The sequence below is a fragment of the Pelophylax lessonae genome (genome assembly GCF_965119305.1).
Source record: "Pelophylax lessonae genome assembly, chromosome: 2".
NCBI classification, from domain to species: Eukaryota; Metazoa; Chordata; class Amphibia; order Anura; family Ranidae; genus Pelophylax; species Pelophylax lessonae.
The window spans coordinates 733471546-733493608 of NC_138769.1; the positions used below are offsets into that span (position 1 = coordinate 733471546).

A 22063-nucleotide genomic window follows, 5' to 3' on the forward strand; every position below is an offset into this window, starting at 1 on the left:
CCTCACCGATGGAGAGGGAAGCATTAGTGTGATGATGTCAGTGCGGCTCACTGCTCCAGTATACAATAAATGGAGAAAGCTGTGGTGTCCCTCAGGGGGTGGGGCCATGACACCCTGCACTCACAGTATGTACTTAGCCTTCCAGATTGAATAATGCTGGGTGTCATTCTACCTGAAAGGCTGAGGACATCTTGTGGGGATGAAGAGGAACTGCAAGAGAAAGCTCAGAATTGAAGATGAGTATTTCAGTTTGGTCAACTTTTTTTAACCACTGCCTAAGAATCTGTCCGTCTGTCTGTCCATCTGTCTGTCCCACTGTCCGTCTGTCTGTTCCCCTGTCCGTCTGTCTGTCCCTCTGTCCATCCCTCTGTCTGTCTGCCCCTCTGTCCGTCTATCTGTCCCTCTGTCTGCCCCTCTGTCCGTCTATCTGTCCCTCTGTCTGCCCCTCTGTCCGTCTATCTGTCCCTCTGTCTGCCCATCTGTCCGTCTGTCTGTCCCTCTGTCTGTCTGTCTGACTTTCTGTCTGTCCGTCTGTCTGTCCCTCTGTCTGTCCGTCCCTCTGTCCATTCCCCTGTCCGTCTGTCTGTCCCTCTGTCCATCCATCTGTCTGTCTGTCTGTCTGCCCCTCTGTCCGTCTGTCTGTCCCTCTGTCTGTCTTTCTACCCCTCTGTCCGTCTATCTGTCCCTCTGTCTGCCCTCTGTCTGTCTATCTGTCCCTCTGTCTGCCCCTCTGTCCATCTATCTGTCCCTCTGTCTGCCCATCTGTCCGTCTGTCTGTCCCTCTGTCTGTCTGTCTGTCTGACTTTCTGTCTGTCCCTCTGTCTCTCTCTCTCTCTTTTCTCCCCCCCTCTCTCTTTCTCTCTCTCTCTCTCTTTCATCTTTCACTCTTCTCTCTCTCTCTCTCGCTCTCTCTCTCTCACTCTTCTCTCTCTCTCTCTCTCTCTCTCTCTCTCGCTCTCTCTCTCTCTCTCTCACTCTTCTCTCTCTCTCTCTATCTCCTCTCTTTCTTCCGCTCTTCTCTCTCTCTCTTTCTCTTTTCTCTCTCCAATCTCTCTCTTCTCGCCCTTTCTCTCTCTTGCCTTTCTATCTCTTTTTTCTCTCTCTCTATCTCCTCTATTCTCTCTCTTCTCTCTTTTATCACTCTTTCTCTCTCTCCTTTCTCTCTCTCCTTTCTCTCTCTCTTTTTATCTCTCTCTTCTCTATATCTCTTCTCTCTCTCTCCCCCCCCTCTCTCTCTCTTTTCTCTATATCTCCTTTCTCTATTTTTCTCTCCTCTCTATCTTCTCTCTTTTTCTCTCTTTCTCTCAGAATTGTATAAATCCTGATGAAGGGATCTCAGTCCTCCGGACAGGGTGTATGTTTATTGGGGGGGTGACTTTCCGCTTTAATCGATGGCTAACGCGGTACAACATTCGGCTACCGCTCAGAAAGACGAGAAAAGTAAAACGTCCACAAAAAATCCGAACTTTCCCCGGTGGTCTCTTCTCTTCTGCTTCCCTCTTCCAAGTCCACATCTGTTTTCCTCCCCACCCCCCTATCTTCCCCCAGAGATCTGTCCATATGTGTTGGCGATGTCTGAGGGACACACGGATTATCGCAGCCTTTCGCCAGTCTTCGGGACGTTTTCCTCCACGTTTCTTTGTGTCCGTCTCTGGGACTCGTAGAACCGTTGGATGATCCCGAAGACAGAGGAAGTTTCTGAATCCTTCCCGGGGACACAACTACAACACAGATAGCCAGGAGTCTGGGAAGGCAGCCAGGGAATTCCTTGTGCCAGACGTCACCGGGTAAGTTTGTCTTTAACTGCTTGAGGACCATCTACAGAACAGAGGCCTCCTTTATAGGGCGTCCGTATAGAGAGCCGATGGTCACACGACCAATATTGCCACTGGAACCCACCCAAAAAAACTCTATCGATAACTGACACATAACTCTGATGGATACTTTGTAACACCACCCAGGAAAACATGAAGGCGGGGTGTTTCAACTGAGAAACACCCCTCCTTGTCAAGCCCCTCCCCTCTCCACTTATCAGCAAAGAAGAGAAAGACGAACACAACTTGTTCTCCAAATAAAAACACCAACAAGTGTCTGTGAGTACCCAAAATAATGACAAAAAAAAATACTAGAAAATATTTTAATCTCATTAACCCTTCCTGTGCCAAGAAATCCAAGCCCCAGGCATTTAAGATTTTCACAAACTTCTGGGGTACAAATATTTATTTTTTTTTGGCAATGTTTAAGAATTCGTTTTAGGCAGTGTTTTTTTTTTTTTATATTTATTTTTTTGTGCAGGCTTAAATCTGAATTTCTCATTTTTTATTTTTAATAATGGAGGGATATTAGTTTAGGGTGAGATTAGTTTTGGGGGAAATAATACCTATTTCATATATATTTTTTATTATTATTTTTAAACTAATTTATTTTAATTTCATTTTTGTGAAAAAAATACCTGCTTCATATGTTTTTTTTTTAATTTATTTAAAATAAAAAAATGTATTTTATTTGATTTTGGGTGTGTTAAAAGGAATATCTACTTTATAAGTTTATTTTTTTATTTATTTTTATTTAAAAAATAATTTACCCACTTTGTATCTTTGTATGCTATTTTTCTTTTTGAATGTATTTTAAAAATAATTTATTTTATTTCAGTTGAGGGGGTGGGGTGTAAAAAATAATAACCACTTCATATGTTTCTTTATTAATGTATTTTTGTTTACTTTTTTGAGAGGGCGTTTGAGAGGGCGGTTAAAAAACAAATAACACCTGCTTCATATGTTTCTTTGTATGTATTAAAAAAAAAAAAAAAAAAAAAAATATATATATATATATATATATATATATATATATATATATATATATATATATATATATATATATATATATATATATATATATACATATATATGTGTGTATGTGTGTGTATATATATATATATATATTTTTTTTTATACATAAAAAGACATATATATAAATATATATATATGTGTGTGTATGTGTGTATAGATATATATATATATATATATATATATATATATATATATAATTTTTTTTAATACATAAATATATATATATGTGTGTGTGTGTGTGTGTGTGTGTATATATAAAATTTTAAGGGGGTGGTTAAAAAATAATACCTGCTTCATACATTACCTTTTTCATTTATTTAAAAAATAATTTATTTATTTTATTTGAAGGAGGGGTTAAAAATAATAACCGCCTTTTAGACCCCGTTCACACTGGGGCGACCTGTCAGACGACCTGGTCGCCTGACAGGTCGCCGTAGGTCACCTGCCATAGAGAAGCTGTGGACCCTTTCTAATAGGAACGACACAAGCTTCTTTGGGGCGACCCGGAGCAACCTGCATAGACTTCAATGTTATGAAGTCCGTGCCGGCTGCTCCGAGGTCGCGGTGCGAGCAGCGCGCCGCGACCTATGAGGTCGCCCCGGCAAGTCGGATCGCCCCAGTGTGAACGGGGCCTAATGCTTCTTTATTAATGTATTTTAAAAATAATTTTTTTATTTACATTTTTAAGAGGGCAGTTAAATAACACTTGCTTTATATGTTTCTTTTTAAAATATAAAAAAAAAATAATATATATATATATATATATATATATATATATATATATATATATATATATACCTTAGATTGTAAGCTCAATGAGGGCAGGGACTGATGTGAATGTGCAATTTATATATGTAAGCGCTGCATAAATTGACAGTGCTATATAAGTACCTGAAATAAATAAATATATATATATATATATATATATATATATATATTTTTTTTTTTTTTTTTTTTTTTACAGGGGGTGGTTAAAAAATAATACCTGCATCATACATTTCTTTTTTCATTTGCTTCAAGAATAATTTAATTTGTTTTATTTGAAGGAGGGGCTAAAAATAAAATCCGCCTTATATGTTTCTTTTATAATTGCATTTTAAAAATATTTTGTTTTTCCTTCCCCTTCCTCTTCCCCCTCTCTCTTCCCCTCTTCACTTTTATTCTTGTCCCCTCTTGTTCTCTTGTTACCCCCTTCTCCCTGTTTCTCCCCCCCCCCCCCCCCCGCCCTACTTCCTTCTGCATACATCTGTTGTAGCACCTACAACGTCTGAGTTTGGTTCTACCGTGTCGCTTTAACTACAGTTTACTGGTTACCTGTTCGATTTATTCACTCATTTTGGCTGCCTGTAGCCCATGTTTATCCTGTTTGATTGATACCCGTGTGGTTCCTCTCATCCCCCAGCCTCTTCCCACACGGTACGGTAGACTTGGGTACCCTTTTAGAATAACAATTGGTTGGTTTCGCCTCCCCACCTGGGCACAGTGTGCTCCCTTTATGGGGTGCCGATGGGTTGGCGATGCCAATCACTACTCTCTCGTGACCGCCCATTCTGCCGCCCGTTGTCTTCTAACCCTCACCATTTGCTGTAGTTACAGTTATTGGTCATGTTTTGTTACCGAGCTTTGTTTGTACTACTTCGCATTATTCTGAGTGTCACATGTTGTTACTTACTTGTATTATTTAATAAAATACTTGAAACAGAAAAAAAAAAAATATTTTGTTTTATTTTCGTTTTTTAAGGGGGTGGTTAAAATTAAAGAGGTTGTAAAAATTTTTTTTTTTTTTTACAACCTGCAAGAGAAAGACATAATGAGCTAGTATGCATTGCATACTAGCTCATTATGAAATACTTACCTTAGAACGAGCCCCCGCCGTGCCGCTCTCTTACCTGTATGACGGGCGACATGACATGTCGCCCGTCTTCCGGGATCGCGGCATCCGGTCATCTGATTGGCCGGAGCCGCGGTGACGTCACTCCCGCGCACGCGCGCGGGAGCCGGCGGTCACGGCACGGGGCTCTGAAGGAACGGCACGATCAGCCGTTCCTTCAGAGCGCATGCGCCAGTGACGTCACTGGCTGCATTAAAGGTAAATATCTCCTAAATGGTGCAAGTTTAGGAGATATTTACAGTACCTATAGGTAAGCCTTAATATATGCTTACCTATAGGTACAACTTCCTGAGGAGGGTTTACTTCCTCTTTAATACGTGCTTCATATGTTTTTTTTTTTTCAATTTGTTTTAAAATATAATTTTATTTTCCTTTTTAAGGGGTGGTTAAAAAAAAAAAACAATATGTACGTCATATGTTTTATTCTTAATTCTTTTTTAAAATAATTTATTTTATTTACTTTTAAAGGGGGGGTTGGTTAAAAAATAATACCTGCTTCATATGTTTTTATTATACTTAATTTAAAAAAATAATTTATTTTATTTCATTTTGAGAGGTGTTTATTTTTAACTAATTTAATTTTTTTAGTAGGCAGTTTTCTTTTAGGTGCACTATATTTTTTTTTTTTTTTTACTGTAATTAAATATTATTGTTTTTACTATTATTAAAATTTATTGTTTTTAAAGTAATTAAATTAAATGTTATATAAAAGTTTATAAAACCTTCTGCGGTTGCGCCTGTTCTTTAGTCTTTCTAGGGGAAAAAAAATAAAAAATACCAGGGCTAGGCTAAAATTATTTTACTTAAGTCAGACCTAAAGAGGAGTCCATTATCTGTTACAGGGAGGGAGGGGGAAGGGGGGATTATTTTTAGTAGTTATGTGATCTGTGCGCTGATTGTATTGCTTTGTTTAACAACTTCACCTAAGAAACTTTGAATTTTCAAACTCCCAAAAATAATCCTTTACTTTAATCCACCCTCTAAGTGACCCACGTTACCCAATCCACGTACAACTCTGGCGCTAAACATGAACGCTGCTGCTAAAAATGTTCCTAACCCTGAAGGTCAGCCATGACCCTGGTGATAATAATATTTGAAAAACGATACTGTCTGTGTGACACTGATGCAAATATTTCTGCTGCTAAATGAGAACTCTGCACTGCCTTAACCCTCTTTGGCATGGAGTTCACCAGAGCTTCACAGGTTCTCACTGGAGTCCTCTTCCACTCCTCCATGATGACATCACGGAGTTGGTGGATGTTAGAGACCTTGCGCTCCTCCACCTTCCGTTTGAGGATGTCCCACAGATGCTCAATAGGGTTTAGGTCTGGAGACATGCTTGGCCAGTCCATCACCTTTACCCTCAGCTTCTTTAGCAAGGCAGTGGTCATCTTGGAGGTGTTTGGGATCGTTCTCTCTCTCTCTCATTGGAGGGATATCCCTCTGCATGCTGTAGGCCTTCTGTAATTGTAGGTATTTTTTAACTCTAGAGGTACTTCCCACATAGGGAATGTGGAGAGCCGGTTAGGAATCAATAGAGGAGGGTATTTCTGGTCTTTTCCTCCTTTTCTTCTCCTTGAAACGGAATACTGCTGATACTTTATATTTGTGAGTGGTTTTCCCTCCTTCCAGGGGGAGGCTTGGTGTGGCTGGTGGTCCCAAAGCTCCCGATTCCAATTATTGTTTTTTATATTTACCAAACGTTTCCCAGAACCTGAAGAAGTGGGGTTGGAGACCAACCAAATGCATTTGATATATAGGTTTACCAGTTGGGAATCAATAGGGGAGGGTATAACATTGGTATCAAGTTTATGGTCTTTTCCTCCTTTTCTTCTCCTTGGAAGGGAATACTGCTGATACTTTATATTTGTGAGTAGTTGGCATTCCTCCCAGGGGAAGGCTTAGTGTGGATGGTGGCCCCAAAGAATCCAATTTTTTTGGTGTTCATATAACAAATGTTTCACAGAACCTGAAGAAGTGGGGCTCAAGACCCACAACACAAATCGTGATCTATTTTTTTACTGGTTGGGAATTAATAGTGGGGTTTATTACATTGGTATCAAGTTTCTAGTCTTTTGTGAGTATATGTGAGTAGTTGGCCTCCTCCCGGGAAGAGGCTTGGTATGGTACCAAGTTTCTGGTCTTTTTCTTATGGCGGTCACCCTGACATGGAAGAGTTTGGTCACCCTGCCATAGCAGTCAGAGTCAGTTCACCCTACACTACACTACGGTCACCCTGACACTTAACACTTTCCCTACAGAAACTAGATTATTGAATATAACTATAGTGGTATATAGTACCCTAACTACACTAGATATCCCTTTCCTCACACTAATAATTGCTAAATGACACTTTTGCAGCAGGAGTAACAGAACTGTTTCCACTCTCTTCCACAGCCCCTGTATTACAGTGCTAGAGATTTGGCAGGCTATGTTATATACTGGGGGGCGTATTCACTACTGATTGGCCTCTGGACCCCCTAGTCACTCCAGTCACATTCCTGGCATCCTCCTGCCCCCTCAATTGGCTTTTACTGATGGTTCTGGTCCAATCACAGACTTTTAAAGCCCAGTTCCTGTCCCATTGCATTTTGGTCGGTTCTGGTTGCCGAATTCGGCCAATTTTCGAACAGTCAATGTTAGGGTCGAACCGATGGTCAACCCGAACCGTTCGATCATCCCTAGTACCAAGTTTCTGGTCTTTTTTTCCATTTCTTCTCCTTGGAACGGAATACTGCTGATACTTTCTATTTGTGAGTGGTTTTCCCTCCTTCCAGGGGGAGGCTTGGTGTGGCTGGTGGTCCCAAAGCTCCCGATTCCAATTTTTGGTGTTTATATTTACCAAACATTTCCCAGAACCTGAAGAAGTGGGGTTGGAGACCAACCAAATGCATTTGATATATAGGTTTACCCGTTGGGAATCAATAGGGGAGGGTATAACATTGGTATCAAGTTTATGGTCTTTTCCTCCTTTTCTTCTCCTTGGAAGGGAATACTGCTGATTCTTTATATTTATGAGTAGTTGGCATTCCTCCCAGGGGGAGGCTTGGTTTGGCTGGTGGCCCCCAAAGAATCCAATTTTTTTGGTGTTCATATAACAAATGTTTCACAGGACCTGAAGAAGTGGGGTTCAAGACCCACAACACAAATCGTGATCTATTATTTTACTGGTTGGGAATTAATAGTGGGGTTTATTACATTGGTATCAAGTTTCTAGTCTTTTGTTAGTATATGTGAGTAGTTGGCCTCCTCCCGGGAAGAGGCTTGGTATGGTACCAAGTTTCTGGTCTTTTTCTTATGGCGGTCACCCTGACATGGAAGAGTTTGGTCACCCTGCCATAGCAGTCAGAGTCAGTTCACCCTACACTACACTACGGTCACCCTGACACTTAACACTTTCCCTACAGAAACTAGATTATTGAATCTAACTATAGTGGTATATAGTACCCTAACTACACTAGATATCCCTTTCCTCACACTAATAATTGCTAAATGACACTTTTGCAGCAGGAGTAACAGAACTGTTTCCACTCTCTTCCACAGCCCCTGTATTACAGTGCTAGAGATTTGGCGGGGCTATGTTATATACTGGGGGGCGTATTCACTACTGATTGGCCTCTGGACCCCCTAGTCACTCCAGTCACATTCCTGGCATCCTCCTGCCCCCTCAATTGGCTTTTACTGATGGTTCTGGTCCAATCACAGGCTTTTAAAGCCCAGTTCCTGTCCCATTGCATTTTGGTCGGTTCTGGTTGCCGAATTCCGAACTTTTTCCGCAAAAAGTTCGGAATTCGGCCAATTTTCGAACAGTCAATGTTCGGGTCGAACCGATGGCCGACCCGAACCATTCGATCATCCCTAGTACCAAGTTTCTGGTCTTTTTTTTCCATTTCTTCTCCTTGGAAGGAAATACTGTTGATACTTTATATTTGTTAGTAGTTGGCCCTTCTCCCAGGGGGAGGCTTGCTGTGGCTGGTGGTCTCAAAGCTCCTGATTCCAATTTTTGGTGTTTATATTTACCAAACGTTTCCCAGAACCTGAAGAAGTGGAGTTGGAGACCAACCAAATGCATTGTGATATATAGGTGGCCCCCAAACAACCCAATTTTTGGTGTTCATATAACAAATGTTTCACAGGACCTGAAGAAGTGGGGTTTGAGACCCACAACACGAATCCTGATCTATTATTTTACCAGTTTGGAATTAATATTGGGGTTATTTACATTGGTATCAAGTTTCTGGACTTTTGTGAGTATGTGTGAGTAGTTGGCCCTCCTCCCAGGGGGAGGCTTGGTGTGGCTGGTGGTCCCCAAGCTCTTAATCCCAATTTCTGGTGTTTAAGTTTACCAAACGTTTCCCAGAACCTGAAGGAGTGGGGTTGGAGACCAACCAAATGCATTGTGATATATAGGTTTACCAGTTGGAATCAATAGGGGAGGGTAGAAAATGAATAACAAGTTTATGGTCTTTTCCTCTTTTTCTTCTCCTTGGAAGGGAATACTGCTAATACTTTTCTATTTGTGAATAGTTGGCATTCCTCCCAGGGGCAGGCTTGTTGTGGCTGGTGACCCCCAAAGAACCCAATTTTTGGTGTTTAAATGGTATCAAGTTTCTAGTCTTTTGTGAGTATATGTGAGTAGTTGGCCCCCTCCCGGGAAGAGGTCTTTCTGGTCTTTCTGGTCTTTTTTTCCATTTCTTCTCCATGGAAGGGAATACTGTTGATACTTTATATTTGTTAGTAGGTGGCCCTTCTCCCAGGGAGAGGCTTGGTGTGGCTGGTGGCCCCCAAAGAACACATTTTTCGGTGTTCATATAACAAATGTTTCACAGGACCTGAAGAAGTGGGGTTTGAGACCCACAACATGAATCCTGATCTATTATTTTACCAGTTTGGAATTAATAGTGGGGTTTATTACACTGGTATCAAGTTTCTGGTGAGTATATGTGAGTAGTTGGCCCTCCTCCCAGGGGGAGGCTTGGTGTGGCTGGTGGTTCCAAAGCTCCTGATTCCAATTTTTGGTGTTTATATTTACCAAACGTTTCCAAAAACCTGAAGGAGTTGGGTTGGAGACCAACCAAATGCATTGTAATATATAGGTTTACCAATTGGAATCAATAGGGGAGGGTATAACATTGATATCAAGTTTCTGTTCTTTCCTCCTTTTCTTCTCCTTGGAAGGAAATGCTGCTGATACTTTATATTTGTGCGTAGTTGGCATTCCTCCTAGGGGGAGACTTGGTGTGGCTGGTGGCCCCCAAAGAACTAAATTTTTGGTGTTCATATAACAAATGTTTCACAGGACCTGAAAAAGTGGGATTAGAGACCCACACAAAAAATTGTGGAATTAATAGAGGGGAGTTTTCGATTGGTATCAAGTTTCTGGTCTTTTGTGAGTATACTGTGTGTGAGTAGTTGGCTCTCCTCCCAGGAAGAGGCTTGGTATTGTATCACGTTTCTGGTGTTTGCCTCCTTTTCCTGTCCTTGGAAGGGAATACTGCTGATACTTTATTTGTGTGAAAAGTTGGCCCTCCTCCCAGGGAGAAGCTTGGTGTGGCTGACGATTCCCAAGCCCCTGATCCAAATTTTTGGGGCCTGTACGTCAATAGGAACAAATCACATTCACAATATGCAGTAATGAAAGTGCATGCTGATAAAACAAACAACAGAGTCAAAACATTTTGCAGGGCAAACTAGATGTAGTATTTGGGGTCCGTGTACTCTCTCCACTCCTGTGTACCCGGGACCTGCCTAACTACATATTAATGGATAACCTCAGATTTGGGACAGGCCACCACCACCTTGTCTATGCAGATATGGCAGCCATAGTTCCACTCCCGATTTACTCGGTGGAACTCTGTACAAGTGGCGGTCCTTTCCACAAGCACCTGATGATGTTTGGGCACCTGTAAATGGTCCCAGACAGCAATCTCGTAACACTGCTGCCACTGAGCCTCTAAGGTATGACACAAAGCTTCCAAGACATAGGATAACCCAAGTTCCCTAGCATCCCTGACCATCCGCAGCTGGAGCCACGACAACCACATGAGGTGGCGGCTCTGCCCCTGTCCTTGGGGCAGGTAGAATAGTGGGTGTTGAGGGGTCTCCAGGGCACTGCTGGTCTACTTCCCTTTCTCCTCCTCTGACTCTTTGTAAGGAGGGCTCTAGGTCTCCCAGGGGTTGAGGACCTTGTGATAGCATCTTTTCTCAGGCAAAACAGTGGTGGGAACAGGTGAAGATGATGCAGGTGAAGTGACGTGAGCCACATATCCTTCCAGCTCCTCCACCACTGCAGTACCTTTAGGGGCGTCTCACAAAGCCCCAGGCTACTCCTTGAGCTCCTCACAAGGGGCTGAAGGCTCACACACCCCCACCGACTGTGGTGGTTCCTCGGCAGGTAGGGCAGATGGCTGTACCTTCAGTGGTCCTAGAGAACCACTTCCCTCTGCTAGATGTGCTGCTCTAGGTGGCATGCCTCAATCGCCTCCATGCATGATACCTCTGATGCAGGATCTCAACTAGGGATAATCGAACTTTTGAAAAGTTTGGTTCGACCAGAACACCCGAATTTCCAAAAGTTCGGTTCGGATTCCAGAACCCCATTGAAATCAATCGAACTTCTGGAATCATAAAACACCATTTTGAAGCCCTAAAACGCAATAAATGCCCCTAAAAAGTGCCTAGGGTTCTGGGTCATGCCCCAGGGACTATGAATCAGGCAAAAAAAAGTTCTTAAAAATTGTCGTTTTTGATATATATATATATATATATATATATATATATATATATATATATGTAGATATGTATACCCCTAACCCAGAATCTGCATACTGGGGTCACCCTGACATGGCAGAGTTCGGTCACCCTGACATGGCAGAGTCAGTTCACACTAAACTACACTACGGTCACCCTGACATGGCAGAGTCAGTTCACCCTAAACTACACTACGGTCACCCTGACATGGCAGAGTCAGGTCACCTAAACTACACTACGGTCACCCTGACACTTAAAGCTATCCCTACAAAAACTAGATTTTTGAATCTAACTATAGTGGTATATAGTACCCTAACTACACTGCATATCCCTTTCCTCACACTAATAATTGGAAAATGACAATGGAGCTTTACAAGCAGCAGGAGAAACACAAATGCTTCCACAGTCTCTGTATTACAGTGCTAGAGTTTTGGCGGGGCTATGTTATATATTGGGGGGGCGTATGGGGGGTGTATTCACTCCTGATTGGCCTCTGGACCCCGTAGTCACTCCAATCACATTTAACTGATGTTTCTGGGCCAATCATGGGCTTTTAAAGCCCAGTTCCTGTCCCATTGCATTTTGGGCGGTTCTGGTGGCCGAATTCCGAACTTTTACCGCAAAAAAGACCCGAACCATTCGATCATCCCTAATCTCAACAGAGTTTGACCCCACTGGCACTGGGGGAGGGAGTTCGCTCAATCCCATGGTCCATGGGGGAGCCCTGGTGGGTGCTATCCTTCTCCTCCTCCTCCGCCAGGTCTTGAGAGCCCAGGTGTTGCTCTGCAGATGATGTGCACACGGTGGTGAACTTAGCAGCAATGGCCCATAGTGCATTGTGTCTTGGCAAGGTACCAGGTAGTCACATGGAGCCTCCCCGACTAGGAGCACCTCAAAGAGGAAGGCCCGGCATTCCCCACAACAGGCCCAGGATGTGAGCCGATGTCAGGGCTCCACACTTTGGACATACAGAGACCAAGGTTTCTGTGATCCTCGTGCGGCACACCGCCAGACCCCTTCTGGACATGGCACAAAGACCAGTGTCCAGAGAAACATCATGGATATCAGATGATATAAAGTGGGACCATGTCACCTAAGCTACAGGCTGTTTTAATTTTTTTTAACTCTTATTAAAAAAATTTAAATTTTATTTTTTTAGGGGGAGGTTGCAAGTAGCTGGTCTTGCCTAGGGCGCAACATAGTCTAACAACGACCCTTTCTGAAGTGTGAATTTAAAAGATGAACCGAGATATCCTTCTTGTTCTTCTTGCATCAGTCATGTCGATAGGTGGAGATAGGAAGACGGTGAGAGAATCACACTGCTTTACAATGATCTTAAAATAGATGTGGACAGAAATAACACATGACTCTGGGTGGCAAGCAAATTACAATAAAAAAAATTTTGAAATCGAAACTGCTCTTCCGTTACAAACTAGTTTGACTAGTTAACAACAGGAGTTGATGCTTTGTGGTGGTTGCCAACACTTTCTCCTTTTTCGGCCTACTACAAAATTAAAGTAGGACTCCTCTCCAGAAAAAATAAATGGGGGCGAGGAATGGGTAAACTGTGGACTTTTGCATTAAAGTTTATCTATGGTTTTATCCAAAAGAGTAGGGAAGGGTTTAAACCTCCATTTGGGACCACTTTCCCCCCTAGGCTTTGAGTCTTCACTCCATATTTGATAGGTTACTGCTCCCACTGAACACCTCCCACTTTACTAACACACCCCCCAGGACCCCTTTCCTCCACCTCTTCCTACCTCCCATTCCATTATTTTTTACTACCTGATGCTTATTTCATTCTTGGAATTACGTGGGTTGGCTGCCATATTTGTGGTGCCATGTCCTAGTTTGTTTGGTTTGGTATAGAGACCAAGAAAATCCAGAGGAGAGTTGTTGGAAGGGAGTCCAACCATTCTGGAACTGAGTGAGTAGTGATCCTGCTATACAGAGGAAATGTGACTGCGAGGTAGCCTTGGTCTCACAAGCCAGTGCAGTGCAGCCAGGAGTTGTGTAAGACAGCCAGGGGCATGCAATACTGCTGAAAGTGTGCTCAGTACAGCCAGGAGTTCTGCAAGCCAGCCAGGAGTTGTACAAGTCAATCTAAGAGTTGTGCAATACAGTCCGCATTACAGTACAGAGCCAGAAGCCTAGCAGTCCTCAAATTGTGTATTTCCACAGTTGTGGGGTATCCCATGTCCCCAATCCCTATCTAAGTTCCTGTGTACAATAAAAAACAAAAAAGAAACCCCTAGACTGATTCTTGAACCAAAGGAAGACTGCCGAAAATGCTGTGTGCCTGGCTGTGCCTTCTGTGGGTGGAGAAAATAGGCCCAAACAACCAGTGGCTCCTGCGGGGTTAGCGCTACAACGGTGAACAGGATCAACAGAGAGGGTGACCCCCCCACCAGTTGGGACAGACACAACAATACAATCTTGACAGGGGTTCCAAACCCTTTCCCATTCCATCTAAAACAAAGCAAAACAATAAAAAAAATCCCCTATCCCTCCCGTTAAATAAAATCCCCTCATTCCACCTGTACAAACGAAAGAAAAAAAAAAAAAAAAAACCTACTCAACACTGCACTTTCGCCCAAAAAAAAGAAAAAAAACAAACCTACTCAACACCGCACTTCCGCCAAAAAAAAGAAAAAAAACAAACCTACTCAACACCGCACTTCCGCCAAAAAAAAGAAAAAAAACAAACCTACTCAACACCGCACTTCCACCAAAAAAAAGAAAAAAAAACAAACCTACTCAACACCGCACTTCCGCCAAAAAAAAAGAAAAAAAAACAAACCTACTCAACACCGCACTTCCGCCAAAAAAAAGAAAAAAAACAAACCTACTCAACACCGCACTTCCACCAAAAAAAAGAAAAAAAAACAAACCTACTCAACACCGCACTTCCGCCCAAAAAAAAGAAAAAAAAACAAACCTACTCAACACCGCACTTCCGCCAAAAAAAAAGAAAAAAAACAAACCTACTCAACACTGCACTTCCGCCAAAAAAAAGAAAAAAACAAACCTACTCAACACCGCACTTCCGCCAAAAAAAAAGAAAAAAAACAAACCTACTCAACACTGCACTAACGCCAAAAAAAAAGAAAAAAAACAAACCTACTCAACACGCACTTCCGCCAAAAAAAAAGAAAAAAAACAAACCTACTCAACACCGCACTTCCGCCAAAAAAAAAGAAAAAAAACAAACCTACTCAACACCGCACTTCCGCCAAAAAAAAAGAAAAAAAACAAACCTACTCAACACTGCACTTCCACCAAAAAAAAAGAAAAAAAAAAACAAAACTACTCAACACGCACTTCCGCCAAAAAAAAAGAAAAAAAACAAACCTACTCAACACCGCACTTCCGCCAAAAAAAAAGAAAAAAAACAAACCTACTCAACACCGCACTTCCGCCAAAAAAAAAGAAAAAAAACAAACCTACTCAACACCGCACTTCCGCCAAAAAAAAAGAAAAAAAACAAACCTACTCAACACTGCACTAACGCCAAAAAAAAAGAAAAAAAAACAAACCTACTCAACACGCACTTCCGCCAAAAAAAAAGAAAAAAAACAAACCTACTCAACACCGCACTTCCGCCAAAAAAAAAGAAAAAAAACAAACCTACTCAACACCGCACTTCCGCCAAAAAAAAAGAAAAAAAACAAACCTACTCAACACTGCACTTCCACCAAAAAAAAAGAAAAAAAAAAACAAAACTACTCAACACCGCACTTCCACCCATGGCGTTTAGGCTAGTGTGATGGTACAATGGGAATGCTAAAGATTCCAAATCTTGCAAGAAGGTGTCCGCAGGTGTTCTTTTTCTTCTACAAGTGTAATGCGGAGATTTTTTTATACAGCTAATAAGGGGATCTTGCATTTTAGAGTGTCATTTAAAGCATTTATAAAATTTTTAAATAAAAAAGTAACATTTTTAAAAATATAAAAGCATTTTAAAAATGTAAAGCCCTATGTATTTATTTATTTAGTTATTTGGAAAAGTATAAGTTATGGTTAACCCCTTTGCACCTAAGGGCTCTTTCACACAGTCCGTCCGTCGGTCCGCCAATCCCCCGCTGAGCAGGAGGATGACAGCTGTTATCTGTGCTGTGTGCGGAGACACAGCTGTCAGTTCCCCATACATCTCTATGGGGGAATCGGATGGGAACGGACCGTCGGTGGGGGGGCGCCTTGACTCTAACCCTAAGGGAATGGGGGGGGGGCACAGTTTGGCATCCTTGCACTGGATGACCTTATCCCGGCACCTGGTGACTGGTCTTGTCTCTGCCCCTTGCTATGCCTTTCTGTGGGCAGCCTGTAGTGGGTGGAGCCTGCTGGGTCCCTTCCATATCTGTACAGGCTTATGTACAGAACAGTGATGACGTTACTGCCAGTTTTTCAAGGTAACGTCTAGGTTTGTAAAGGCATTTGGAGCACACAAAGTGTGGAAAGTGTACCGAAAACCTTGTCACTCCCCCAGAACTTTCCCCAGCCGGTAATTGAAATGGTCTGTGGTCCGTGGTGGGCAGCCAGAGATGGTGACTCGTTTGATAAACCGCAGTCCAGCTTGAAGCACTTATGATAGAACACAGCTGAGCAGGAATGCAGACGTGTCCACTAGCAGAGTATCCAGGAGTCTTCTAATGAGACCCCTTTTTTAATTAGCTCTCTCCTAATTAGTCTGGAAGAGCAACATTATGCAAAAGCTCTGTGAGACCCAACCCATTTACCTCTTAATGGTCTTTTGACCTCTTAATCTCCCTCTTGAAAGTTCTTTTACATTCTTGTGGTTCTTGTCCACTATGGGTCTCGTGTCCTTCCTTAAGGCCCGTACACACGTACCGATCGTCGGCATACAAACGTCGGTGGACGAAGGATCTGCCGATTGTACGCGTGTTAGTATGGTGCCTCCGACAGATGTCTGCGCACAATCCGCGGACAAAAGTCTTTCTTGCAAACATGAAAATTTTTGTCTGCGGACACCAGAACGGACGATTGTTCGCCTGTCAGTACAGAATTCGGCCGACAGACCGCAGATTTGCAAGACTGGGCATGCTCAGAAAATTAAAAACACAGGGAAAGTTAACCATTACATGACATCACTTCTGCAGTCAGCTGAAGTCTGCAGACAAAATTCTTGTGCTGTCTTTGCACTTTTCAACAGACACCGACATCCCGGGGAGAAAAGAGGAACATTTGTATGCCGACCATCGGTACGTGTGTACGGGGCTTTAGCCTTAAATGTGTTTTAGTTTAGCCACTTAAGCCCCGGAATATTTTACCCCCTTCCTGACCAGGCCCTATTTTGCGATTCGGCACTGCGTGAGTTTAACGGACGATTGCGCGATCGTGCGACGCTGTACCTAAACGAATTTGACGTCCTTTTTTTCCCACAAACAGTGCTTTCTTTTGGTGGTATTTGATCACCTCTGCAATTTTTACTTTTTGCGCTATAAACAAAAAAAGAGCGACAATTTTGCAAAAATAACAATATTTTTCCCTGTTTTTTTATATGAAATTCCCCCCAAAAAATGTAAAAATCTAAATTTTTTAACATTTTTGGTCAATTTGTTTTCTGCTACATATGTTTGGTAAAAAAAAAATCTCAATAAGCGTATTTTGATTGGTTTGCGCAAAAGTTATTGCGTTTACTAACTAAGGGAAAGATTTTTGTCATTTTTGTTGTTTTTTTTTTTAACGAGTAATGGCGGCGATCTGCGATTTTTTTTTGAGGGACTGCAACATTGCGGCAGACAGATCGGACCCTTGACTGACATTTTTGACACTTTTGGGGTTACCAGTGACATTACTGCAGTAATCAGTGCTATACATATGCACTGTTACTGTAAAAATGACACTGGCAGGGAAGGGGTTAACTTTATTGGAGAGGGAGGGGTTAAGTGTGTCCCTAGGGGCGTGATTCTAACTGTGATTGGATGTGGCTGTGTGAGTAACAGCACAGATCAACGGTCCTACAAAGCAGGACTGTATGATCTCTGCAGTTAAATCAGGGAGAATGACAGGCGGCTTTGTTAACATCAGCCGCCTGCCTTTCTCCCTCTCCACCCGACGATCATGAGTGACCGGCGGACATCGGGTCCGCCGGTCACATGCGCGGGCTTCTTAGGGAACGAGCGAGGGCGGGAGCGCGCCTCCGGCAGCGCACGCTCCCCCCTATTGGCTCCCAGGCTAGTGACGTACCGGTACATCACTTTGCCTGGGAGGGGCTGACCGCCGCCATATATAGTCGGGCGGCGGTCGGCAAGTAGTTAAAAATCGTTATACTAATGTATAGGAAGATACCATTTAGGAAGATCCCAAACACATCTATAGTACAGGTCCAGAGGGATAATAAGATACATTAGACCTCCTAGGCTAGGGTAATGCAGCCAATCTACAGTATCTCACAAAAATAAGTACACCCCTCACATTTTTGTAAATAATTTATTATATCTTTCCATGTGACAACACTGAAGAAATGACACTTTGCAACAGTGTAAAGTAGTGAGTGTACAGCTTGTATAACAGTGTAAATTTGCTGTCCCCTCAAAATAACTCAACACACAGCTATTAATGTCCAAACCGCTGGCAACAAAAGTTAGTACACCCCTAAGTGAAAATGTCCAAATTGGCCCAATTAACCATTTTCTCTCCCCGGTGTCATGTGACTCGTTAGTCAAACAAGGTCTCCGGTGTGACTGGGGAGCAGGGGTGTTAAATTTGGTGTTATCATTCTCACTCTCTCATACTGGTCACTGGAAGTTCAACATGGCACCTCATGACAAAGAACTCTCTGAGGATCCGAAAATATGAATTGTGGCCAAGGCCAGTGATGGTGAACCTTGGCACCCCAGATGTTTTGGAACTACACTTCCCATGATGCTCATGCACTCTGCAGTGTAGTTGAGCATCATGGGAAATGTAGTTCCAAAACATCTGGGGTGCCAAGGTTTGTCATCACTGGCCTAGGCTATAAGAAGATTGCCAAGACCCTGAAACTGAGCTGCAGCACGGTGGCCAAGACCATACAGTGGTTTACCAGTACAGGTTCCACTCTCAGAACAGGCCTCACCATGGTCGACCAAAGAAGTTGAGTGCACATGCTCAGCGTCATATCCAGAGGTTGTCTTTGGGAAATAGACATACGATTGCTGCAGAGATTGAAGGGGTAGGAGGTGCAGCCTGTCAGTGCTCAGACCATACGCCGCACACTGCATCAAATTGGTCTGCATGGCTGTCGTCCCAGAAGGAAGTCTCTTCTAAAGATGATGCACAAGAAAGCCCGCAAACAGTTTGCTGAAGACAAGCAGACTAAGGACATGGATTACTGGAACCATAACCTGTGGTCTGATGAAACCAAGATAGACTTATTTGGTTCAGATGGTGTCAAACGTGTGAGGCGGCACCATGTAAGGAGTACAAAGAAAAGTGTGTCTTGCCTACAGTAAAGCATGGTGGTGGGAGTGTCATGGTCTGGGGCTGCATGAGTGCTGCCGGCACTGGGGAGCTACAGTTCATTGAGGGAACCATGAATGCCAACATGTACTGTGACATACTGAAGCAAAGCATGATTCCCTCCCTTCAGAGACTGGGCCGCAGGGCAGTATTAGAACATGATAACGACCCCAAACACACCTCCAAGATGACCACTGCCTTGCTAAAGAAGCTGAGTGTAAAGGTGATGGACTGGCCAAGCATGTCTCCAGACTTAAACCCCATTGAGCATTTGTGGGGCATCCTCAAACGGAAGGTGGAAGAGCGCAAGGTCTCTAACATCCACCAGCTCTGTGATGTCATCATGGAGGAGTGGAAGAGGATTCCAGTGGCCACCTGTGAAGCTCTGGTGAACTCCATGCCCAAGAGGATTAAGGCAGTGCTGGAAAATAATGGTGGCCACACAAAATATTGACACTTTGGGCCTAATTTGGACATTGTCACTTAGGGGTGTACTCACTTTTGTTGCCAGCGGTTTAGACATTAATGGCTGTGTGTTGAGTTATTTTGAGGGGACAGCAAATTTACACTGTTATACAAGCTGTACACTCACTACTTTACATTGTAGCAAAGTGTCATTTCTTCAGTGTTGTCAAAAGATATAATAAAATATTTACAAAAATGTGAGGGGTGTACTCACTTTGGTGAGATACTGTATATTATTTTTGATATTCTAACAAATCGTAATTTCTTTCTGTTAAAAAATATGTTGGTTGGTACGGCCCTATCATATTGAAGTATGGATGTGCACAGGATAGTTGGAGGAGAAATAGGGCAGCCGTGGATCTGAGCCAGCCAGCACTTCAGCAGCAGCACACAGATACAACTCAGGCGGGTTGCTGAAAGAATTGTAGCAAACAGAAAAAAGCCGCTCAGGTGAGGCAAAGCACTCCGGTGCTGGTCGGATCCGCCATCCAATAGTCAGGTATTCAAGAAGAAAGTTTGACCGCACTCAGGAGTAGATGAACTGGAAGTGTTTATTCCCATAAACATAAATACACAGGTGCATAACAGAGACAAGGGACAGGTTGACGCATTTCACGATTCTATTGATCGCTTACTCATAATCATGATTATGAGTAAGCGATCAATAGAATCGTGAAACGCGTCAACCTGTCCCATGTCTGTGTGATGCACCTGTGTATTTATGTTTATGGGAATAAACACTTCCAGTTCATCTACTCCTGAGTGCAGTAAAACTTTCTTCTTGAATACCTGATTATTGGGTTGCTGGCAGCGGTGGGCTGCGGGCACCGGAGATGAAGCAGAGAGGTGGAGACACTGGAATGAAGAAGATCACACACACACTGACCGGTCCTTCCCTACTGCCAAGTCACTCCCTCTCATGCTGCTGCGCGCCAGAGAAGAAGGAGGTGGGTGGATACAGCTATACAGTGAAGCACTAGGCACAGACCTCTCTCCGCTCGGCCTCACTCTGAGTGAGACTGCGACGTCACTGGATGCCAGACTCCAGGCGGGGCGGCCCTAGCAACCAATTCGGGCAATCTAGTTTAGAAGGGTGGCTATGTCCCGGAATCAGTAATATTTTATTATATTTTATCGGGGGGGGGTCCCCGGGCACATGTGCCCCATGGCATTTATACAGTCACCCAGCATGCAACGAGGCACTTTCCTCTGCCAATAGCCTGGGCTGTAAAAATGCCTGTGCCTTCACTTGTTAGGTTTCCATCCACTGTCCAATATGCCTCCCTTTTGGACCAGTGTGAAACATTCAGACAAGCTAAGCTGCACCTGAGCACCACGAGCCGATTCTACCAATGGATCCTGCTCCCTGGTGGGCAGTGAGCACTCTAAATTTACCTGGCAATCTTCCTGGTAAGAAAGACCCAAAAACTATACTCTCTTCTAGCACTTAACCAGAAGGGTACTACACTATGAAGGAATATTAAGAGTCCTATATGAGGGCCAGTGACTCTTCCATATCCTATTTCATTTATTCTACTTGGAACCAAAAACCAGGTGGGCTCTGTTTGAGGCTACATTCACACCTGAGCGTAGCGTTTTCGCACGTTTTTTTTACCGCAATTTTTACCGTGATTTTACTGCAATTTTTACCGCGATTTTTGTGCAGGCGTTTTTAGATTGAATAGAAACCAATGGAAAACGCCTGTAATCTGCCCAAAAAGAAGCTCATGTATTTTTTTGAGCGTTGGGCGTTTTGCTCACAGCGTCAAAACGCTCAGATGTGAACAGGGGCCATTGAAATGAATAGGATTTGTCTTGTTGGGCGTTTTGAGAGCTGATCCTAGAGCAGAAAAACTCCCCAAAAACGCCCCAAAACGCCTACATGTGAACGGAGCCTAAGACTTTCACACTGCTCCGCAAATGCATTTTTGGTGCATTTCTGTCACATTTTCTGGATTCCTGATTCCAATCATGCACCTGTGAAACAAAATAGTTTACTGGAGAATGTTTATTTTATCATGTCCAACATTTTAAACTTCTGTCAGCGACGAATATGTGAAAAAAACTAAACATTTCCATTTTTTCTACAGGATATTGTAGAAGAATGAGATTCCTCCTGTGTACAAGCTTCTTCCTCTCTCTGATATTCGGGACTCCGAAGACACATGCAGTACGTGGAATACTGATCAAACAGTAAAATATAAAGTGCCATTTCACTTGAGTGGATATTTTAAGGGCGTTTGAGTGGTTTTACTGTACATATTCACCATCACATTACAAAGACGGTATATCTCAAGCTTCGTTCTGGAATGATAGATCACAATAACAAAATGTCAAGTGCCAATAGAACATTCAGATCTTGACTTTAGGATGTGACTAACTGCACATTATTAGACCTATTAATCTCTGTTTTGTTACATTATAATGCTTATTTATGAAGTGCAAGTCTATTACATAACATAATATTACATAACACTGCCCTGACGAGTTTGGATTGTAAAAGGTAGAGATACATAAAGTACAATAGCTAATGGCTGCTGGTGATGGGAGTTAGTTACATTAAATACATAAGGGAAGGTAGACGGCTGTGGAAGGAGGTGGAGCAGATGGGTAAACCAGTAGGGAAGGGAGATGGCAATGGCTGGAA

At 42.8% G+C, this 22063-nt stretch overlaps 1 protein-coding gene across 2 annotated transcripts in view; it reads left to right on the top strand.

Annotated features, from left to right (window-relative positions):
• The first annotated feature begins 1492 nt into the window (after positions 1 to 1492).
• Positions 1493 to 22063, top strand: part of LOC309547575 (ecto-ADP-ribosyltransferase 5-like) — a 36704-nt gene continuing 16133 nt past the window's right edge. Inside the window, exons 1-2 of one of the 2 annotated variants that reach the window (XM_082247446.1) lie at positions 1493 to 1787; positions 21507 to 21586. In XM_082247446.1, coding sequence (XP_082103572.1) covers positions 21521 to 21586 — 66 coding nt within the window. In that variant the 5' untranslated portion in view covers positions 1493 to 1787; positions 21507 to 21520. Of the gene's footprint in view, positions 1788 to 1943; positions 2090 to 21506; positions 21587 to 22063 lie in introns of those variants that run through there. The other variant, XM_082247447.1, reaches the window with a different exon arrangement.